The 21,782-nt window shown below is 44.0% G+C and overlaps 1 protein-coding gene across 1 annotated transcript; it reads left to right on the top strand.

The window, feature by feature from the left end:
- The first annotated feature begins 5,652 nt into the window (after positions 1–5,652).
- LOC143973521 (Fc receptor-like protein 5) lies at positions 5,653–19,837 on the top strand. Its single transcript, XM_077474440.1, has 3 exons — positions 5,653–5,887; positions 9,807–10,061; positions 18,626–19,837. The coding sequence occupies exons 1-3, from the start codon at positions 5,716–5,718 to the stop codon at positions 18,829–18,831; spliced, it is 633 nt and encodes a 210-aa protein (XP_077330566.1). The 5' UTR covers positions 5,653–5,715; the 3' UTR covers positions 18,832–19,837.
- The last annotated feature ends 1,945 nt before the right edge of the window (positions 19,838–21,782 follow it).

Consider the following 21,782-nt stretch of genomic DNA (forward strand, 5'->3'; position numbering starts at 1 on the left):
AGAAAGGTTTTAATGTATTACATGTATTGGTGTAACGGAGACAATATGGTGCAGGTACCCAGGAGGTATACTGGCGCTTATGCATAATAAGGTGACTGTTGGTCAGACTAAAGGGTGCCAGGTGATACATCAATAGGGTGGAAACTTCCTCGTAGGGGTGGTGTCTCAATCCTAGTGGTCCTAGAGAGAAGCTTTCGGTTACAGGACATGCGGGACACCAGAACTAGACATGAGGAAGATACGCCCGGTTGGTGTCTCACCTGAGAGGTTGAAACCCTGCACAGATAATGCCAGTAAATACACACAGGAGCATGCTCCGTTAAAATAAAGGGAACAAACGCTGGCTACCAGGGTACAGTAGGACTTCACCACATGGTGCTGCAACATCTCATGGTGGTTGACAAAAACCTATCACCCTATATGTGCTGAGTATACACTGAATCAGGTGCGGTTATTGTACCAGTGACTTACTCCCAGAGATGAGAATGAGGTCCATGCAGGATGCTTATTTCTGAGGAGTAACCCGAAAGAGGAGGGATGTATTCAGCACTATATTGGGGGGGAACAATAGCTGGGATGGGTGTTGTTAATGGAGGGGACATCAGCCTCCTGAGGAACAAACTCACAGCCATAGCTTCAGAGAAGGAGCGTGACTTTGTTACCCCGGGAGATTGGTGGTATCCTTGATAACATTCAATGAAGTCACAGAAACACTCAGGTTAGAGTGGCTCCGGATTTTGTCAACCATGTTGAGAGGTTGGTAGGGAGGACAAAAACCTGTCATTGGCTCTGGCGCGCACTCTGTGGCAGGTGGAAATATCAGCCAACATCAAGCTGATTGTACTGTACTGTCTCTGTATGAGGGGCAGTGGCCTGATGAGTTAGCATCACCGCTCAGTAAGATTTTGCCAAAACACGTTGCTTACACTAATCCACAGTAGTGGTCGAATGCCTGTATGGGTGGTACTAAGTTGGATTGTGAAAGGTGTTATGCTGTATGTTCTCATATACAGAAGTGCAGACTTGGTCTGTATATTCGGTGGCATCAATGGGCTTACTGACTGGGGACTCTATCTTGTTGCATTTGAGGCTATATCACACATGTGATCAGAGAAGATGAACGCTGGAGGCAGGTTGATATTTCCCTTTGTCGGAAGCATGACCATGGTGTCCTTTGTAGGCCAGGTCAATACATGGGGATGAACGAGTAATGTTGGGAAGTTATTTCTCTCTGTATTCTGGATGGAGAGATCATTGCTGGGAAGAAGGCACCCGGGTATTATTTAGGACATAGGCGAGTTTGTTTCTTTGTCCTAAAGAATACCAGTGTAGAGTTAGTCATGGAACTAGAGGGTTCCTTGAACCTAACCGTAGGTAGAGGTGCATGGTACACATGGGCATGATCTCTAAAATCCAGGCACAGGGGTGGAATTGTGTGGGTTTGGTAATTGTTGTAAACTTATATGTGTAGTTAAGCGATATTTATCTAGAAGGGTCTCCCATTTGTCTATGTAAGTTGAGGGACGATTTGACGGTAAGCTCTCTGTGTACAAATTGGAGACGTTGCTGCCAAGTCAGAGCCCTGCAACGCTGCTGCGAGCAAGCCTGCCTAATCCCGACCCGTATTTACAGTAATAGGTTATAGGAGGTTGGGAGCGGGGTGCGTAATATATATATATGTATATATTATGGTAATAAGTTGATTTATGTTTGTGGTATAGTGTGACCTATGGGTATTGTAGGCTAGTAATATGGGCAAGAAAGGCCCTCCTCAAGACTCTGGGTCTGAAAGCTGGGTGATATGTTGCTCTGAATGGGTGCTGGTGAATGGTGAATGAATGGACACCCCTTGCCTGTACTGCCGTCCTGAAGATACCCAAGATACAGAATGGTGACATGGAAGCTGTCGCTGAAGAGTGGTGGAGATGTGTCACTCAGTGGCAAAGCGGCACGTGTTGGGAAACATCACATTGTAAACATTTATGGACTGCTCCATAGGACCTGCTTCTGCACACATTGAAAACACAGCGTGGTAAGACAATTGTGTACTGTTCCATGAGAGATGTCTCTGGAGCGCTCGTTGAAAACAACCATGCGTTACACAAGCTAAGGACTGTGCTACAGGTACTGGTTAGGAAGCACATGTTGGGGAACCACACACGTTAAGACAGTTATGGATTGTTCAAAAGGAGCAGTGTCTGAAGAAGGGTGGTATGCGCCTTTTAGGCGCAAAGCGGAATATATGTTGGAATCAGACAGGAATTATTATTATACATCTACACAGCTGTTTGTACAGCCGAACTCAGCCATACTGATGCCAGGCAGTTTCACATGTTTAAAAGCAAGGAATGTGACATAATTTGAATAGCAGAATGAGTTCTATTCAGCCCACCTGGAATGTACTGACTTCAAAGATAATATGGCGCCGGCTTGTCTGCAAGAACAAAGGACAGCTGGTGGGGCGTCCGAGATCAAGCCACAAGATTTGCAATCCAGTCGGAGCAGTTGCAATTCATGGGCAAACACTGCCCCCCAGAGGCCAAGTATGGCAGGACTGTTAGCCTGGCGGAGGAGACGCCCCAGAGACGCTGATTGGTCTACGGGAAAGAGTAGGATGGGCTATGGGGTGTGGTATGGCTGAGGTATGTTTAACAAAAAGGTTTGCAACCATGAGGTCTCCCTCTGTCCCTCTTTATTCCATCAGGAGACCCAGTCATGAGGATCGATAAGTATAAGGCTTATATTGCACTGTGATTGTATGCTATGTATTATTGTAACTTCTACTGATACTTGATGCACATTTTCTTATTTCCTTGGGAAATAAATGAGATTTAATTGACCTTAGACCGTGTATTGATTTCATAGCCAAGGGTGGTAGCATTGTGGTATTAACAATAACATGTGCTTGGCGTAATAGATTGATAGATTAGCTAAACTATAGGGACTAGCAAAGGAATACATAACTGATAATAGTAGTACTAGATTGAGTTGATCGGTTACTTCAATATATATATATATATATATATATATATATACAGTATATATTTATACATTCCATACTGACCCTATATATTATATATCTGAATATATCCATATATTTTATATAGTCATATACTTATCTTTTTCAGATACACCCCTTATATAATGAGAAGCTGCTCATTATATAACACAATTCAAATATATAGGATCAATATGTAATGTATAAATATACTGTATATATGTATATACACTATATTACCAAAAGTATTGGGACACCTGCCTTTCCATGCACATGAACTTTAATGGCATCCCAGTCTTAGTCCGTAGGGTTCAATATTGAGTTGGCCCACCCTTTTCAGCTATAACAGCTTTAACTCTTCTAGGAAGGTTGTCCACAAGGTTTAGGAGTGTGTCTATGGGAATGTTTGACCATTCTTCCAGAAGAGCATTTGTGAGGACAGGCACTGATGTTGGTCAAGAAGGCCTGGCTCACAGTCTCCGCTCTAATTCATCAAGGTGTTCTATCGGGTTGAGGTCAGGACTCTGTGCAGGCCAGTCAAGTTCCTCCACCCCAAACTCACTCATCCATGTCTTTTTGGGTCTTGCTTTGTGTGCTGGTCCAAATCATTTGGTTGAGGGGGGATTATGGTGTGAGGTTGTTTTTCAGTGGTTGGGCTTTCCCCCTTAGTTCCACTGAAGGGAACTCTTAAGGCATCAGCATTCCAAGACATTTTGGACAATTTCATGCTCGCAACTTTGTGCAAACAGTTTGGGGATGACCCTTCCTGTTTCAACATGACTGCAAACCAGTGCACAAAGTAAGGTCCATAAAGACATGGATGAGCGAGTTTTGGGTGGAGGAACTTGACTGGCCTGCACAGAGTCCTGACATCAACCCGATAGAACACCTTTGGGATGAATTATAGCGAAGACCGCCAGCCAAGCCTTCTCGTCCAACATTAGTGCCCAACCTCACAAATGCGCTTCTGGAAGAATGGTCAAACATTCCCATAGACACACTCCTACACCTTGTGGACGGCCTTCCCAGAAGAGTTGAAGCTGTTATAGCTGCAAAGGGTGGGCCCAGAGCCGGGACAAGGGGTGGGCAGGAGGGACGGTTGCCCCTGGCACAATGGTTTATTGCAGGGGTAGGGGGCACCCTGAACCTAACCCTAAGGGAAAGGGGGGCGCAGTTTGGCATCTTTGCCCTGGGCCCTGGATAACCTTTTCCCGGCACTGGGTGGGCCAACTACAATATTGAACCCTGCAGACTTATGCTGGCCATACACTATACCAAAAATCGGGGCAAACCCAATTTCGAAAAACGACTGTTCGTCTGCGAGCGCAATCGATGCTGCCATCATGTAATGACCGATAAATCTTTCAGTGGACATAAAATGTATTTATTTATGTTCGTTTTTTTGTTTTGTTTTTTACATATACCTAGTGCAGACACTTCAGATGGGAAACACATTAACCTTTCAATTTATCGTTTGTTCGGCAGAAAATGTCCAAACTTAGTTTTTTCGGCTCAAAAACGTCCAAAACGATTATCGATTTTTTTGTGCCCATTAACTGGCTGAAAAAAAAAACCTAACAAACTGTCCAATGGCCGATTTCTCGTATAGTGTATGGCCAGCATAAGACTGGAATGTCATTAAAGTTCATGTGCGTGTAAAGGCAGGCGTCCCAATATTTTTGGTAATATAGTGTAATTGCTTATGGCCCTTATGCATAAATATGGTACTTAAAGTGGTTGTAAACCCTTACAACACACTTTGACCTACAGGTACGCCTAGATTAAGGCTTACCTGTAGGTCCAAGAAATATCTCCTAAACCTACATGGTTTAGGAGATATTTGCCGAAAGACAGGTACCGCTGCCCACGGCGCATGCGCCGTAGACAGCGGCGCGCAGGCGCACTGAGCGCGGCATTTCCAACGACTGAGCTGTCGTGCGTGGCGGCTCCCGTGCGCATGCGCGGGAGTGGCGTCATCGCAGCTTTGCCGAATGACAGTGGCGGAGCTGCGAGACCCCACCGAGAAGATGGATGCACCGGACTACAGGGGACAGCAGCGACTTCGCCGGCTCCTGTGTCAGGTAAGTGACACATAATGGGGTAGTATGCGATGCATAGTAGTCCATTATGCTTTGCTTTTGCAGGGAATGAAAGAGGAAGTAAACTCATCAGGGTTTACTTCCTCTTTAATTATATCTCTATATTATAGATATAACGTATTCTAGAACGTCAACTAGAAGCGAGACGCAAAGATGATCACCAGTTAGAAGGAGGTAACCAAACCGCTGACAATGACGTTAAAGGGGGGCACTATGCTAAGCACTGGTGGGGGGCACTGATCACCAATATAATGTGCGCTACACACTAAAACCTCTCACTTTTATTATTACTGGCATTTTGTAATGATTGCAGGTTTGTTGCTTGTGTTTTAGAATAAATATTGACAATTTTAATAAATTCTTTGATGCAGATTATGGTGATTTTAAAGCTGCTATTTTCTGTTTGTTAGTACTTTACACGAGTCTTTAAATATTTCTGATTATGAATCATTACATTTATACATAGATTTATCTGCTTCCTATGATGCCTTTAGATAGAATTATGTCATGTGTTTTCATTATTTTCTTCTATATGTTCCTGTGTCATGTCTTGTAGAGAGTGATTCTGTGATCTTCACAGTAGAGTACAACAAATTACTTACAGGAGAGAATATAACGATGGCATTCAATGGAGGATTTGGTATAACGCATTACTGGTATAAAGATAATGAGAAAGTGGCAGAAGGATGGAGCTATACGATCACATCTGCACAGGTTGGACACAGCGGGGTCTATGAGTGCCGGACAAAAAGCAAGAACAGTGCCCAATTCAGGCTGGACGTCAGTGATGGTGAGTTGGTTACTTATTAAAGCAGAACTCCAGGAAAAATCTTTTTTTGCCATGTCCTTGTTGCTGATCTCCTACCTTCAGTGACTATGCCACCCATGTTCTTCTGAGCTCTGTAGTAGCCTGATTGATTTTGAAGAAAAACCATTACTGCCCTGTGATATTCCATTTGTAAGACCACTGGCTTTTTTTAAAGAAAAGCTATCAATATAAATAATATATATATATATATATATATATATATATATATATATATATATATATATATATATATATATATATAAAATATAAAACCTTATCCAGGACAGTAGTGTTATGGTGGGGGCAACATTTTTAGACACACTATTGGTATAACTTCTTAAAACCTTAAATAACTTTTATTTATTTATCACTGAATCTGGCAACTGTTATCTATATCTGCACAAAGTTACAATGCTACATGCGTACGGAGGCACACTAGTGGTGGACATATGCTGTGCGCTAAAACAAACGTTTGATTCCGCAAAACAATAAATTGGACATCGATTGAGCAAGACAAAGTTGGCATGGCCGAATGACGAGTGACAGGAAGTGACAGCGTTGTTCGACCCAAGTCAACAGGTTGTGGTGGGAAATAATAATTGCTTATACAGGGCCAATCAATGGCTTTTTATCCTCCCTTGTGAATCACTTATGATCAACGTATTATTATTATTATTATTATTCACGATTTATATAGCGCCAACAGTTTATGCAGCGCTTTACAATGTATAGGGGGGGGGACACAATTACAGTACAATACAAAAGGTACAGGAGTGCCCTGCTCATAGAGCTTACATTTTAAAGGGAGGGGTGGTGGTACAAAAGTTAATATGTGAAAGCGTAAAAAATTCCATCAATCAACGCAGTAGTATAAATTTTTTTCTTCTGCCGCAAGCACTCAACTTGGGTCTATGGAAACCTGTTGCTCATTACTCTGCGATGCCATTTTTTCTCACTCTATCCGTGTCCTATTTAAATGGTTTTGTAGAATCGGAGATCAATTGTTCAGTTTTATCGTACCGTGTATGGCCACTATAACCTCAGTGCTTATCACATATTTGAGGTAGAAAATGTATTACTTTTGCAGATCTTTTTCATTCCTCATAGAGCCCCTGGTCTGATTCTCTTGCCAACTACAATGTTCCTGTCACCCACACTACTAACCCTTCTGGCTCCAAGTCAGCCCCTCCACTCACCTCCTTTTCTCCTGCCCGCTGCCTGGTAAAAGTGCCTCAGAATTGGGAATGTAAAGGGGTTAAAAGTATGGGATCCAGGAGATTATATGGAGTGAACCATTTTCTAATCAAATCTTCTTCATCAGTTTTTGGTACTCGTGGGCTCACCATATATGTTCTATACAGCAGTTGTATTGCTCTACACATGGTTTTCTTCCCAGGATAGGTGTAACCTTCTCATGTGTAATACACAATAATAGGGGAGTTTTCTGTACTTTCACCACCATCTACAGTATTAGCCCTTGTACACACGGTCAGACATTCCGACGGAAAATGTCCGATCGGACCGTGTTGGCGGATAATCCGACAGTGTGTGGACTCCATCGGACTGTTTCCGTCGGAGTATCCGACGGACCAAGTTTTCCAGCTGGGCTATAAAATTTTCCGACAACATGATCCGATCGGACTTTGTCCAATCATGTGTCCAGAATTCCGATCGGACGAATTTCCACGCATGCTCAGATCAAATTCCTACACCAAAGCTATTGGCTACTAGCCTGAACATAGTCCCGTCGTAACAAAATAACGTCATCACATTAAGTAGGATCGGATTTTCTGACAACTTTGTCCAACTGTGTGTATGCAACAGTTTCGGACAAAATCCGTCTGACAAAATCCGCCGGACAAAATCCAACGGATTTGGTTGTCGGAATGTCCGACCGTGTGTACAAGGGCTTAAACATCTGTTAGGTATCAGTTTGGTTTTACCATATGATTGACAGCAATGGTTGTAGATTCAGTTTTCATAAGCCGTGAACCTCTGTAGTTGGTGTCACCTTAACCTTTTCTCCAGAATGAATTTAGCTACAATCTCTCCCATTGATACATCTATATAGCAGGCATCATATGGCTCTAGTTCTGTTCTATAAAACATCAGTAGTCAGTGGGTTTATATCTTCTAGTTAGGTGAAAAGTTGCTCTATGTCAATCAAGAAAATTCCTTTGTTCCAGTTGGACATTATATTTTATACCTTGAAAGCCCTATACAAGCCTAATGAAGAATAATAATGTAGCAAATACAATAGGTGGTGACCTTTCACCACCACACCCATTCTTCTACAGTACATCTGTTAGGAACAGGCATGTACTGGCCATCGGGACTACCGGGAGTTTCCCGGTGGGCCGATGGCTCAATGGGCCACTCTGATGTAAGGGGCTGGTGATGGGACACTGTGATGTAAGGGGGCTGGTGATGGGACATTCTGATGTAAGGAGGTGCTGATGGGACACTCTGATGTAAGGGGGTGCTGATGGGACACTCTGATGTAAGGGGGCTGCTGATGGGACACTGATGTAAGGGGGCTGGTAATGGGACACTCCAATGTAAGGTGGTGCCAATGGGACACTCTGTTGTAAGTGGCTGGTGATGGGACACTCAAAATTTAAGTGTGCCGGTCTGGATGAAGTCCAGGGCCAAATTACTGTCCCAGTCCAGCCCTGGTAAGGAACATCCCCCTATTAACCGTTGTTCCTATCCAGTGGTGGCAGGTGGTAATTTTTTTTGGGTGGGTAAACAGTACCACCCCCCCAGGTCGGTCGGGTGGGTCTGGTGCACTTACACCATCTATGGCGGCTTCCCTTGCTCGGCAGCAGCAACGACTTTCCCTTCCCCTGCTCTCCACGGGCACTGCCCCGGCTTCCGTTTTCTCCCTCCTCCTCTGCGACCAATTGAGACTAATCTCTTTACGGCCAATCAGAAAACGGGTCTCAGATCTGCTTCTGATTGGCCGGATTGAGGATCAGTGTTTCAATAGCGAATATTCATTCGCTGTTGTAACACCTGGGTGGGCTCCTGGCGCAATACTCTGTGCCACAAGCTCACCCTATTTTGAAGCCTATTAGAGCCTCTGTCACTAATCAGATGCTTCAAAAAACACTCTGTAATTCATGTGCCGGCGTCCTGAAAGGGGCCAGAAGCATGAATAGGGGGTGGTAGTGTTCTGACTAAATAGCATCCATGGCTAGAGCATGGGGGTGGCAGCCATGGTTAGAGGGTGCGGAGCTCAGGTGCCCCTAATGGACGGGCCGCCACTGTTCCTATCCCTTTTTCTTAATTTACTCTTCTCTTCTTGTCCATGGACACCCTACATTTCAATTTGTGTCCCATGTTCTGGGTACCCTCCTCTCTCTTCCCTTCTTTCAGGGCCGGATTAAGAGCATGATGGGCCAGTTGCTGAGGATTTAGGTGGTCCTTTTTATGGAAATAAGGGAAATTAAATATTTTAATTACCATTAAAATACCATACTGGTGTTCCTGACAATACCATGCATGTGTGGCGCCAATGTTTACATACATGTGCTCCCCTTACATGACGCTTTCAATGCATTCAAACATAGATTAAATTTAAATTAGTCTTAAAGAGTATGTATAGCCAGAAGTTTGTTCCATGCACAAAGAAATGTGTACAAAAACCTATCTGGGGACATTTGTAGTACTGACCAGCACGCTGTGTAAAAGACTGCAGATTAGGGGGCTTATTCATTAAGGCAATGCAATCACTCATGGCAACCAATCAAAAAGCATCTCTTAACACAGCCAACTGCAGTAATCTGAAATCTGATTGGCTGCTTTACGTTACTTCACATCCCATACATGCTCTTTGCTCACCTTCACAGAATCATCCTGTCTGTATTGAAGATGGTCTGATGATAGTTTTGTATTGCAGGTCCGGTCATCCTGCAGGCTCCTCCACTTGTGTATCGGGGTAGTGATGTGGTGCTAAGATGTCACAGCCGTCCTGGGTATAGGGTCATCAGTACAACATTCTACAAAGATGGCAATGCCGCACAGCCTTCAACCAATGATCTTGCTACAGTTACTATTCCACAAAACCAACAAGTTGGACGATACAGATGTACGAGAACATTATCCTGGGAAGAATATGTAACTTACACAGATGAAGTGTCCCCACACATTAGAGGTAAGTGTTCATCAAAGTGAGTGCCATGAAAGTGTCTGGTGTGAGCATACCTAACAATTGTTTCAACATATTGGCAGAATAAGTAGGATCTACCACCTACCAGACTCCCACATATAAACTTGAGCTCAATGATGAGAAATCCAATGAATGAAATAGGTGGGCCCGGGACAGTCAGGCTGGGTAGGAAAGAATTAGATGATGCTGGACTTCCTAAAACCAGTAAGTGGGGGCATGCTTTATCTGACTTTCTGCAGCTTCTAATGCACATTGTGAGAAGCTCACAGCTTGCAGTGAAACCTAAGTAAGGCCTCTTTCACGCAGCTGATCCGTTCAGGTCCGCCTGTCCGATTTTTAGGTGGACCTGAACGGATGCCCCATAGGCCTCTATGGAGCGTTGGATGTCAGCGGTGACCTCCGCTGACCCGCTCCGATCCAAAAAAGTGTGACGGAGGAAAAACCTACTTTTCCATCCATCATCGGATCGGGTGACAACGGACTCTACGGTCCGTCGTCATCTGATCTCCCATGGGGAGAGCGGCGCTCTGACAGGTCCGCCCCTGCGCAGTGTGCACAGACAGACCTGTCGTTTTCCTGCTCAGCGGGGATCGACGGAGCGATCCCCGCTGAGCAAGCGGATGTTCACGGGGCGGATCAGCGTGGATATATCCCGTGTGAAAGAGGCATTTCAGTCCAGGAGAGGAGCTGGTACAACTGTGCACAACTGAAAGGAAGGCTGGAGGTCAGCTTTATAGACAAAAAGACTAATACACCATTACGATCATTATATCAACAAATGTAGAACTTAAATTTATTTTCTCAAGAGTGTTAAATAAAATAAATTTTAACTCCAATATTATAAATTTCTCTTGATGAATAAATAGTCATAGCTGTGTGATATTATTGTTAGGCTGATAAAAGACACATGTCTATTAGGTTTAACCAAAAAAAAAAGAAGGAAAAAACTGCCTTTGTTCCAGAGTAAGAAAAAGAAAACTTATATACAGTATATACAGTGCCTTGCAAAAGTATTCACCCCACTTGGCATTTTTTCGTGTTTTGTTGCCTCACAACCTGGAATTAACATGGATTGTTTGAGAATTTGCATCATTTAACCACTTCCCGACCGGCGCACGCCGATGTACGTCGGCAGAATGGCACGGGCAGGCATATTGGCGTACAGGTAGGTCCAATTTTAAATGCCGCCCTGCCATCGCGAGCGCGCCGCGGGCGGCATGCTTGCGTGCCGGTCGGGACCCCCGTGAGTCCGGTCACGGGTCCCGCGGACTCAATCGCCGCGGGCATACTCGCGATTATCTCACGGGGCGGCTGAACTGGGAGATGCCATTGTAAACAGCATCTCCCTGTTTTACCTAGCAACAAGTGACGCTGATCTCTGCTCCATGTGATTGGAGCAGAGATCAGTGTTCAATAAAAGAAAGCCCAGCCCCCCACAGTTAGTAACACGCCCCTTATAACACTTAACCCCTACACTGCCACCCCCTGGTTAACCCCTTCACTGCCAGTGTCATTTACACAGGAATCACTGCATTTGTATAGCACTGATCGCTGTATAAATGACAATGGTCCCAAAAATGTGTCAGAAATGTCCGATGTGTCCGCCATAATGTCGCAGTCACAATAAAAATCGCTGATCGTTGCCATTACTAGTAAAAAAAAAAATTATTAATAAAGATGTCATAAAACTATCCCCTATTTTGTACACTATAACTTTTGCGCAAACCAATCAATAATCGCTTATTGAGATTTTTTTTTACCAAAAATATGTAGAAGAATAAGTTTCGGCCTAAACTGAGGGAAATAAATTATTTTTTATATATTTTTGGGGGATATTTATTATAACAAAAAGCAAAAAAAATTTGTTTTTTTTTCAAAATTGTCACTCTATTTTTGTTTATAGAGCAAAAAATAGAAACCGCAGGGGTGATCAAATACCACCAAAAGAAAGCTCTATTTGTGGGGAAAAAAGCACGTCAATTTTGTTTGGGAGCCACATCGCACAACCGCGCAATTGTCAGTTAAAGCGACGCAGTGCCAAATCGCAAAAAGTGGTCTGGTCTTTGGCCAGAAAAATGGTCCGGGGCTGAAGTGGTTAAAGGAGTTGTAAAGGTACGTGTTTTTTCACCTTAATTCATCGTATGCATTAAGGTAAAAAAACACCTGACAGTCACCGCCCCCCCAGCCCCCCCCTCCCTGTTTTAGTTATCTGAGCCCTGAATTTACGTCAGCGCGTTCCCCGCCACCCCTCTCTCCACGTGTTCCCGTCTCTTGATTGGATAGATTGATAGCAGCGCAGCCATTGCCTCCCACTGCTGTCAATCAAATTCAATGATGCTAGCGCCAGGGGGCGGGCAGAGTCCTGCGTTCGGCCTCAATGGACGCAAATGCTGGACTCGGGAGCGTGCCCGCAAAGGTAATCCCTCAGGAGAGTGATTCTCCAAGGGGGTTATCTAATGCGGAGAGAAGCCGCAAGAAATGAATGTTCGGGGCCACGCTCTGCAAAACGAGTTACACAGTGGAGGTAAGTATAACATGCTTGTTAGTTAAAAAACAAAAAAAACGATCCTTTAGTATCACTTTAATTTACAGAACACGCCCACAACTTTGAGGATTTTTTTTTTTATTGTGAAGCAAACAACAAGTAGGACAAAATAAACAGAAAAAGTCAATGTACATAACTATTCACCCCTCTAAAGTCAATACTTTGTAGAGCCACCTTTTGCGACTATCACGGCTCCAAGTCGCTTTGGATAGGTCTCTATGAGTCTTGCCACATCTTACCACTGGGATTTTTGCCCATTCCTCCTTGCAAACCTGCTCCAGCTCCTTCAAGTTGGATAGTGTGCGCTTGTGAATAGCAATCTTTAAGTCTGACCACAGATTTTCTATTGGATTGAGGTCTGGGCTTTGACTAGGCCATTCTAACACATTTACATGTTTACCCTTAAACCACTCAAGTGTTGCTTTAGCAGTGTGTTTGGGGTCATTGTCCTGCTGGAAGGTGAACCTCCGTCCTAGCCTCAAATCACACACAGAGTGGTACAGGTTTTGCTCAAGAACATCTCTGTATTTATCACCATCCATCTTTCCCTCAACTCTGACCAGTTTCCCAGTCCCGACTGCTGAAAAACATCCCCACAGCATGATGCTGCCATCACCATGTTTCACGGTGGGGGTGGTGTTCTTTGGGTGATGTGATGTGTTGGGTTTGCGCCAGACATAGCGTTTTCTTTGATGGCCAAAAAGTTTAATTTTAGTCTCATCAGACCAGAGCACCTTCCTCCATATGTTTTGCAAGTCTCCCACATGCCTTTTCGCAAACTCAAAACATTTTTTGCTGAAAGTAATGTCTTTCTTCTGGCCACTCTGCCATAAAGCCCAACTCTATTGAGCGTACGGCTTATTGTCGTCCTATGTACAGATACTCCAGTCTCTGCTGTGGAACTCTGCAGCTCCTCCAGGGTTACCTTAGGTCTCTGTGCTGCCTCTCTGATTAATGCCCTCCTTGCCCAATCCGTGAGTTTTGGTGTGTGCCCGTCTCTTGGCAGGCTTCAAAGATTTGGATATTTGTTTATAACCTTACCCTGACTTGTACTTCTCAACAACATTGTCCCTTACTTGTTTGGAGAGTTCCTTGGTCTTCATGGCAGTGTTTGGTTAGTGGTGCCTCTTGTTCAGGTGTTGCAGCCTCAGTCTAGTGTGTATATATATATATATATATATATATATATATATATATATATATATATATATATATATATATGTAGCGCTGGTACTCCTAACAAGTACACGCTATGTACTTAAATTTAGTTTTGCTCAAAACTATAGTAAGTTTTGGGGCTAATTGTGCTAAATTGTACTTTGGCATCAGTTTGGCTGGTCTGTATAGAAGTTCTGCCTGGTCATAGGTGGGGTTGTACACCTGTGGGAGGCTTCAGAACGCAGTCTGGTTGGACGCATTGGGTACCAATCTCCATCTCGGACCCAATCAGTGGCCGCGTTTGTCTCACTGCGTAATCCAGGAGAGGGTACTTAAGGTGCCAAAGTCACATGGTTCTGGGTTCCAGTCCAGAAGTTGTTGCTGACTCCGTGGTCCTGGCCTCCTGACCAGTCCCCAGGGGCCCTCATGGCTTGGGGTGCGGATCCATCCATTTCCGAGCCTCAGAACTGGCTAGTTCGAGGCGCAGTAACTGTAAGGAGGATTCTAAGGTGTTCCGGTGCCGTTCCAACTTTGGAGAGGCCCAGCAACTCTACACGTGACCGGGGGAGGACTCTTCATTAAGAGAGCCACGCACAAGGCTGGCTGCTCAGTAAGAGCCTGGAAGCTGAGCTGCCATGGACATTGACTGAATCCACAATTCTTAAAGTATCGCCGGACCGGCTGAAAGAAAAGTTCCTACTTCTATCCTTCCAGTTATAACTAAGCTTCCAACCAAGTCAGCGTGAGAGACTTTGAAAAGCTAGAATTACCTGTTGGCTGCCAAACCCAAACTTAAGGATTTATCCAACAGTTAAAGAATCCAGTTGCGAGTGGCTATTCCCTGGATTGTGTACAGAGAGAGAGACTTTTATTGAAGTCAGCAGTTTCAAGCACCTGAGCTAAACTTTACCCTGATACCCTCTATTCCCGACTTAGAGACTGAGTTTGTTCAACTGGTTTATGCAAAATAAAAATCCTAACAAGGAATTCAAGTGTCGGTCTCTACAGTTACTGGGTCATCAACCCTGGGAAGCCCTAGACAAGGACAATGAGTACGAGCTGGTGGAGGTAATTAGTAAGGCCAGGAAAAATTCAGCAGCTCCTTTGGGGGTTAGTGCTACACACACACACATATATATATATATATATATATATATATATATATATATATTTCTGGTGGTGTACACAGTACACAATTAGGGATGAGCCAAACACCCCCTGGTTCGGTTTGCATCCAGAACATGCAAACAGGGAAAAAATTAGTTCGAACAAAGTGCTCATTTTAAAGGCTTATATGCATTTTATTGTCATAAAAAGTGTTTGGGGACCTGGGTCCTGCCCCAGGGGACATGTATCAATGCAAAAAAAAGTTTTAAAAACTGAAATTTTTTCAGGAGCAGTGATTTTAGTAATGCTTAAAGTGAAACAATAAAGGTGTAATATTCCTTTAAATTTCGTACCTGGGGGGTGTCTATAGTATGTATGTAAAGGGGAGCATGTTTCCCGTGTTTAGAACAGTCTGACAGCAAAATGACATTTTTAAAGGAAGAAAAAGTCATTTAAAACTACTCACGGCTATAATGAATTGTCGGTCCGACAATACACATTAAAAGTTCATTGATAAAAACGACATGGGATTTCCCCACAAGGGAACCCCCGAACCAAAATTTAAAAAAAAGGGGGTCCCCCTAAATTCCATACCAGGCCCTTCAGGTCTGGTATGAATATTAAGGGGAACCATACGCCAAAATAAAAAAAAAATGGCGTGGGGGCCCTCCTCAAAATCGGGTCTGGTATGGATTTTAAGGGGAACCCTGCGCCAAAAAAAATGGTTGGGGTCCTTCCAAAAATCCATCCAAGATCCGAGCATGCAACCTGGCAGGCCACATAAAAAGATGGGGGATGAGAGAGCGCTCCCTCCTGAACAGCAGGAGGAAGAGGAGGACTTCCTTACCTCTCAAGGCCCCCTTTATCCATATAGTATTCCTGCAGGCCTGCCAAATACACAGGAATACACAGGAAGAAGAGGAGGAGGAGAAGGAGGAGGGGGATTGTGTTAGCACGGACATGGAGGATAACACTCAGCAGCAGTCTTCAAGGGATGGTTTTCAGTCCCAAGAAACCCAAGGAGTTGTACATGGCTGGAAGGAGGTTGTTACAGATCATGTGATCCTTAGTGACCCAGAGGACTCAGAATCAAATGCTTCTGCAAACTTACACTGCATGGCCTCCCTGATTCTGCAAAGCCTGCAAAAGGACCCTAGGATTCGTGGTATCAAGGAGAGGGATAATTACTGGCTGGTAATCCTTCTTGATCCACGTTACAAGGGTAAGGTTGCAGAACTCATCCTGCCTTCGTAGAGGGAGCAGAGGATGAAACATTTTCAGGAGGCCTTGAAGAAAGGTTTGTGCAACGCATTTCCAGACCCTGGGAGGTTACAATTTCCTGGTGCTGGACAATGTGTTGCTGAAGCTTTGGTCAGTCAGAGGAAGAGTGGTGGAGAAGGTGGCATGCTGACAGATGCCTTTAGACAATTTTTCAGTCCTCAGCGCCAAGGTCTGATCTTATATATATTTATATGCCCATCTATATTGCTGGGACCCAACACTACATTACAGCCACGAGTAGTTTTAAATTACTTTTTTACCTTTAGAAATGTAATTTTGCTGTGATATTGTTCTAAACACAGGAAAACTGTGCCACTTTACAGGCATACTATAGACACCCCCCAGGCATGATATTTAAAGGAATATTTAGTTTTTAACGGACGTTTTTTAAAACTTTTTTTTGCATTAATAGATGTCCCCTGGGGCAGGACCTGGGTTCCCAAACAATTTTTAGGGCATTTAAGCCTTTAAAATTAGCACATTTGATTTTATACGCGTCCCATAGACAGTGTTTGTGTGTTTGAACAAATTTTTTGCATGTTCTGCTGCGAACCAAATCGGCTCATCCCTAATCACAATCAATGGTGAACTTTAAGAACATCCACCAATCACCATGCCCACACATCAATGTGGAATTGGGGTACACTGCCGTTAGACCTCAGGAAACTGTCCCTAACATGGAAGGACCAATTGGTTGTGTAGCATACTGGAGTTTAGGCCGGCCTGCTCCCCAAAATTTACTCACCGGAAATAGTCATCTTGGCTAATTTATAGAGATCAATTGATTTATCCCTAAGTTTGGCCTTGTTGCACTTTTCTCTTCTACTGCTAGGTGGCTGGGTACCTGGGGGTACTAGATACAAGAAGGACAATGCAAGGTCAGATTATGGGTATATAGGGGATTTTAGCCAATGGGCAGGGGTTGTCGTAAATCTCTTGGCCTATAACCTATATATTTGGGTGGAGTCAGCTGGTCTATGTTCTGTACCACCTGGACATCTGTTTGGGTGGACATGTGTTGTATTGCCCAGGCTGCTAGGCCGGAGATTGGGCCTATCCTGGGCACATCTGGCTGCCAGGCTGTCCAAGGGCCTATCCAGAAGCAAAAGAGCAGCATAGGGTTGGGATTGAGGCTTGCAGTCCAACCAGAAGTGATGGTTCTGTCGGCCGGAGAACCTGTCATATTCGGAGGTAGAGGGAAAGCTGTCGCCAGTAAGGGTCCAACCCCCTTATTACCAGGGACCACAGTGAGTAACAGAAGCAAGTACCGGAGCAGCATTCTCACCAACCGGGGAAGGTGAAGTATCTGGAAACTTCAGTGAGTATCAAGCCTGGGACCCAGCCAGCAGAGGTGACGCTTGCAGAGCAGCCTTGTGTATCAAGCCAGGGACCGAGCAGGCCAGTGGGGTGATGCTTGAGAGGTATCTGGAGTGCCAAGCTAGGGACCCAGCAAAGAGGCGGGGTGACGCTTGAGGAAGATACCATCATGAAGATTGAAGGAGCTCAAGGAATTCAGTGGCAGTGAATCATCTAGTCTAGTCTAGTGGGAGACCGGGAGCTCAGTGGGCTGACAAACTACAAGGAGTGATTGTAGTGGAAGTGAAGGAACTGTTACGCTTTGTGTTAGGAACTGTTAGACTGTTACCATAGGAGACAGCATTCCTGCACGTGCAGATGTGGCATCTGGCTGGATGCCTTTTCCTGCATGGCTGTCCTCCTATTGAAATCTCAGGGTCTGCCAATTGAACTTATAACTACTTAAGGGTGTCCTGGCCCTAATCCTCTCTCCCCCCAAAAGTTTGTTAAGAGAAATAAAGTCTCTTTTGCATTCAAGAAGTGTCTGGCGCCCGATAATTTTGACCACCTTGCACCCAATATGCCTCATAACCCACCATATACAGAATGATGTTAGCTATCTCTGGCCCTGGAGGTTCCCATTAGACTGAAGGAGGCTGGAGACCTTGCTACAGTTCTATTTGCCCCCCAGGCCCAAACTTCCCAGTCCTGGTCCTCTAGATCAACAACATATAGTTCTGCAATCCTTAACATTGAGATCCCATTAACAGAAGAAACCACCCCTAGAATGTTAGAAACCCAACATAGCAGCAGAAATATGATTGGTCAGTGTGGGGAGCCCTGACACCTTATGCTATAAATATGGTGGCTCACATGTTACCTCTCTGGCCTTGCCATGATAAATTCCTATATGGAGTCTGTATGGTTCAATGTCCCGTGATTCCATGTCTCCATGTCTCCATATTTGTCTGGGACTCCTTATGATCATCTTATCACCCAAGGACATACCTAGAGGTTGAACAGTTTTAACCGACACATGACTATAATGTGTGCTTATATAACTGTGGTGTGTAAATTAGATTGCAAGCTGTTTGGTCTTGATAAATACAAATGGGGATAATTAAAGAAATATTGCACATTCATTTTTTATTTTAATTTATAGGGAGACCATCAAAAGAAGACAGAAGAAATCCAGAAGGGAACATTCCCAAGAATCATACCACCCCAAACAAACCAGAAGAAGAAGATAGAAATCAAGAAGGGGGAATTCCCAAGGATTATACCATCCCAAACATCATCAGACTGGTGTGGTCTGGGTTTATTGTAATTGGGCTCATTATCATTCTTCATTGGCATATAAAAATGTAATGTAAAAAGGAGAGGATCGCTGCTACTATGACCTTATGAGTAAGACCCGTTGGGCAGAGTGAAATGTATCAGGGTGTGTGGTTTGGTGGAGACATGTAAGCTGAGGAAGTCCAACGTGTGCAAGAAATGCTTCTTCCTGTTATCATGCAGTGCTGTCATTCTAGGTTCTTTTCCACAATGGAAAACATTTTTTTATGGTGTTTGAATGTTGTCTTAAAACCTGTTTCTGCAATCTAAAACCATAATCAGCTTGACCCTAGTATGCCCCTGTACACACGGTCGGACATTCTGCCAACCAAATCCGTTGGATTTTGTCCAACGGATTGTGTCCAAAACTGTTGCATACACACGGTCGGACCAAGTTGTCGGAAAATTCGATTGTACATAACGTGATGACGTTATTTAGTTACGACGGGACTACGTTCAGGCTAGTAGCCAATAGCTTTGATGTAGGAATTTGATCTGAGCATGCGTGGCACTTTGTCCGATCAGAATTCTCTACACATGATCGGAGTATGTCCGGTCGGACCAGTTTGTCGGAAAATATTTCCAACAAGTTGGAAAATTGGGTCCGACGGATATTCCGACGGAAACAGTCCGATGCATACCACACACAGTCGGATTATCCGACAACACGGTCCGATAGGACACATTCCGACGGATTCTCCGACCGTGTGTACAAGGGCTAAGCGTGATGAGGATATCCATTAGATTAGATATTTCCAACAAGTTGGAAAATTGGGTCCGACGGATATTCCGATGGAAACAGTCCGATGCATACCACACACAGTCGGATTATCCGACAACACGGTCCGATAGGACACATTCCGACGGATTCTCCGACCGCGTGTACAAGGGCTAAGCGTGATGAGGATATCCATTAGATTACGAGCTCCTCGGGGGTAGGGACTAATGGAAATTATTTGTATTACATTGCAATGTGCTGCTTAATTTGTAAATGTTATATATGCTATAAATGGATTAAATAAAACGAAAGACCTTGAAATACACTGTATGTGTGACTGGCCGCCATCACATAAGGTTGTGCCAGGCTCAGTACTATAATTACTATTCTGTTTTATTCCCAAGAACAATACCAGGTTTATTACATGTCTCAGATTTAAACTGTTCAACTGTCTTGTGCCAACACTGTGAGTGAAGAAAAAAGGGGGAAAACACAGCGCTACCTAACAAACTTACAATATATAAAGTGAATGACACAAAACCAGCAGCTGACATACAAACAAACCAAGTCAAATAACTATATGTACCCAAAAATGCAGCGCTAGAAAAACATATAAATGTGAAGTGACTAATTTGAGTGATTCATTAGCCCAATAAGTTATTAGTGAGAAGAACTACTCAATGACAGCATGTACAATATATGTCATGCTGCTCAGCATCAAAAATAAGTGAAAAAAATTAATTCTATATAATAAATAACAAAAAAATTAAAAAATAACAGTCATTCTTTGAACCAAATGATTCTAGAGTGTCCAACAGTGTAAATAGTAGACAAAATGGATTCAGATGTTCAGTTGACCCAAACTGTAGAAAGCCTTCAACCATCAACCAGGATTTATCACCGGAAAAGGTAGGTACTCTTACCAGAAATGGTGGACAGAAAATACCATACAGCAAATGTGTCATACAAGCTTGTAAAGGCTCCACATGCCTCAGGGGGTTCGTATGCGCTGAATCGTGGATCACACCCAGAGCGGCCAATGTCCTCTCAGCTGTCCAACTTCCAGGTCAAATCTCCAAGGTATAAAACTCCAAGGACTTCAACGAACCTCCAGCTGTCTCTTAATGGTTTTAATCCAAGATGACTCCAAAGGGACTCACCATGTAAAGGAAAGCATGAACACAATGCCTTGCATAGTGAGGATCCACCATTGGTAACCCATGCAAGGCACGTGACAACAATGGAAACTCGGAAGCATCAGACCCATCAGCAGGGAGAGCTTAACTTTGGTACCAGAGCATGGCTGGGCAACAGGCAGGCAATCAGCAGATTCCAGCTATGCAGCAAGCATTGTTTAGCTATTATGCCCTCATATTGGCTCATGTTAGGCAAAGCACATCCTGTAGATGTCCATTCAACCCACTTCATGTTAGCCCAGAGCATCAAGGCTCTGTCCCCACCATGGACTCACTGGAGAGCATAGCCCCACATCATTATGTCACACCATTCTCACAATTATTTAGAATCTGACCACCACTGGGAGAAATAAAAGGTCCAAGAGGACCTGTGAAATGAACAAACCTGACATTCAACAACCTGTGCCAACTCAAATGGCTATAGAGTGCGTACTGCTGCACACACTGAGGGAAATATCTGAACCCCAAAAATTAGGGCAACAATTAGTCGTGCACTACACCTCCACCTCAGTTGTTGAAAGAAAGCCATAAGAAGTCCTGTTTGCAGTTTGTGAGAAGCCATGTGGGGGACACAGCAAACATGTGGAAGAAGATGCTCTGGTCAGATGAGACCAAAATGTAACTTTTTGACACAAAAGCAAAACGCTTTGTGTGGCGTAAAACGAACACTACACATCACCCTGAACGCACCATCCCCACCGTGAAACATGGTGGTGGCAGTATCATGATGTGGAGATGCTTTTCTTCAACAGGGATAGGGAAGCTGGTCAGAGTTGATAAGATGGATGGAGCCAAATACAGGGCAATCTTAGAAGAAAACCTGTTAGAGCCTGCAAAAGACTTGAGACCGGAGCAGAGGTTCATCTTCCAGCAGCATATTCATGTGTTAGAATGGTCCAGTCAATGTCAAGACTTAAATCCAATTGAGAATCTGTGGCAAGACTTCAAAATTGCTGTTCACAGACGCTCTCCATCCAATCTGACAGAACTTGAGCTACTTTGCACAGAAGAATGGGCAGAAATGTCCCACTCTAGATGTGCAAAGCTGGTAGAGACATCCCCAAAAAGAC

This window comes from Lithobates pipiens, unplaced genomic scaffold (genome assembly GCF_037356315.1).
Source record: "Lithobates pipiens isolate NorthernLeopardFrog02 unplaced genomic scaffold, aLitPip1_a1.2 Scaffold_83, whole genome shotgun sequence".
NCBI lineage: Eukaryota > Metazoa > Chordata > Amphibia > Anura > Ranidae > Lithobates > Lithobates pipiens.

Excerpts from the sequence above, each read along its gene's own strand:
- LOC143973521 (XM_077474440.1), top strand. The coding sequence starts at position 5,716 with ATGGCATTCAATGGAGGATTTGGTATAACGCATTACTGGTATAAAGAT. Across the intron at positions 5,888-9,806 it reads CAGGCTGGACGTCAGTGATG|GTCCGGTCATCCTGCAGGCT; the intron begins GTGAGTTGGTTA and ends TTTGTATTGCAG. Across the intron at positions 10,062-18,625 it reads AGTGTCCCCACACATTAGAG|GGAGACCATCAAAAGAAGAC; the intron begins GTAAGTGTTCAT and ends TTTAATTTATAG.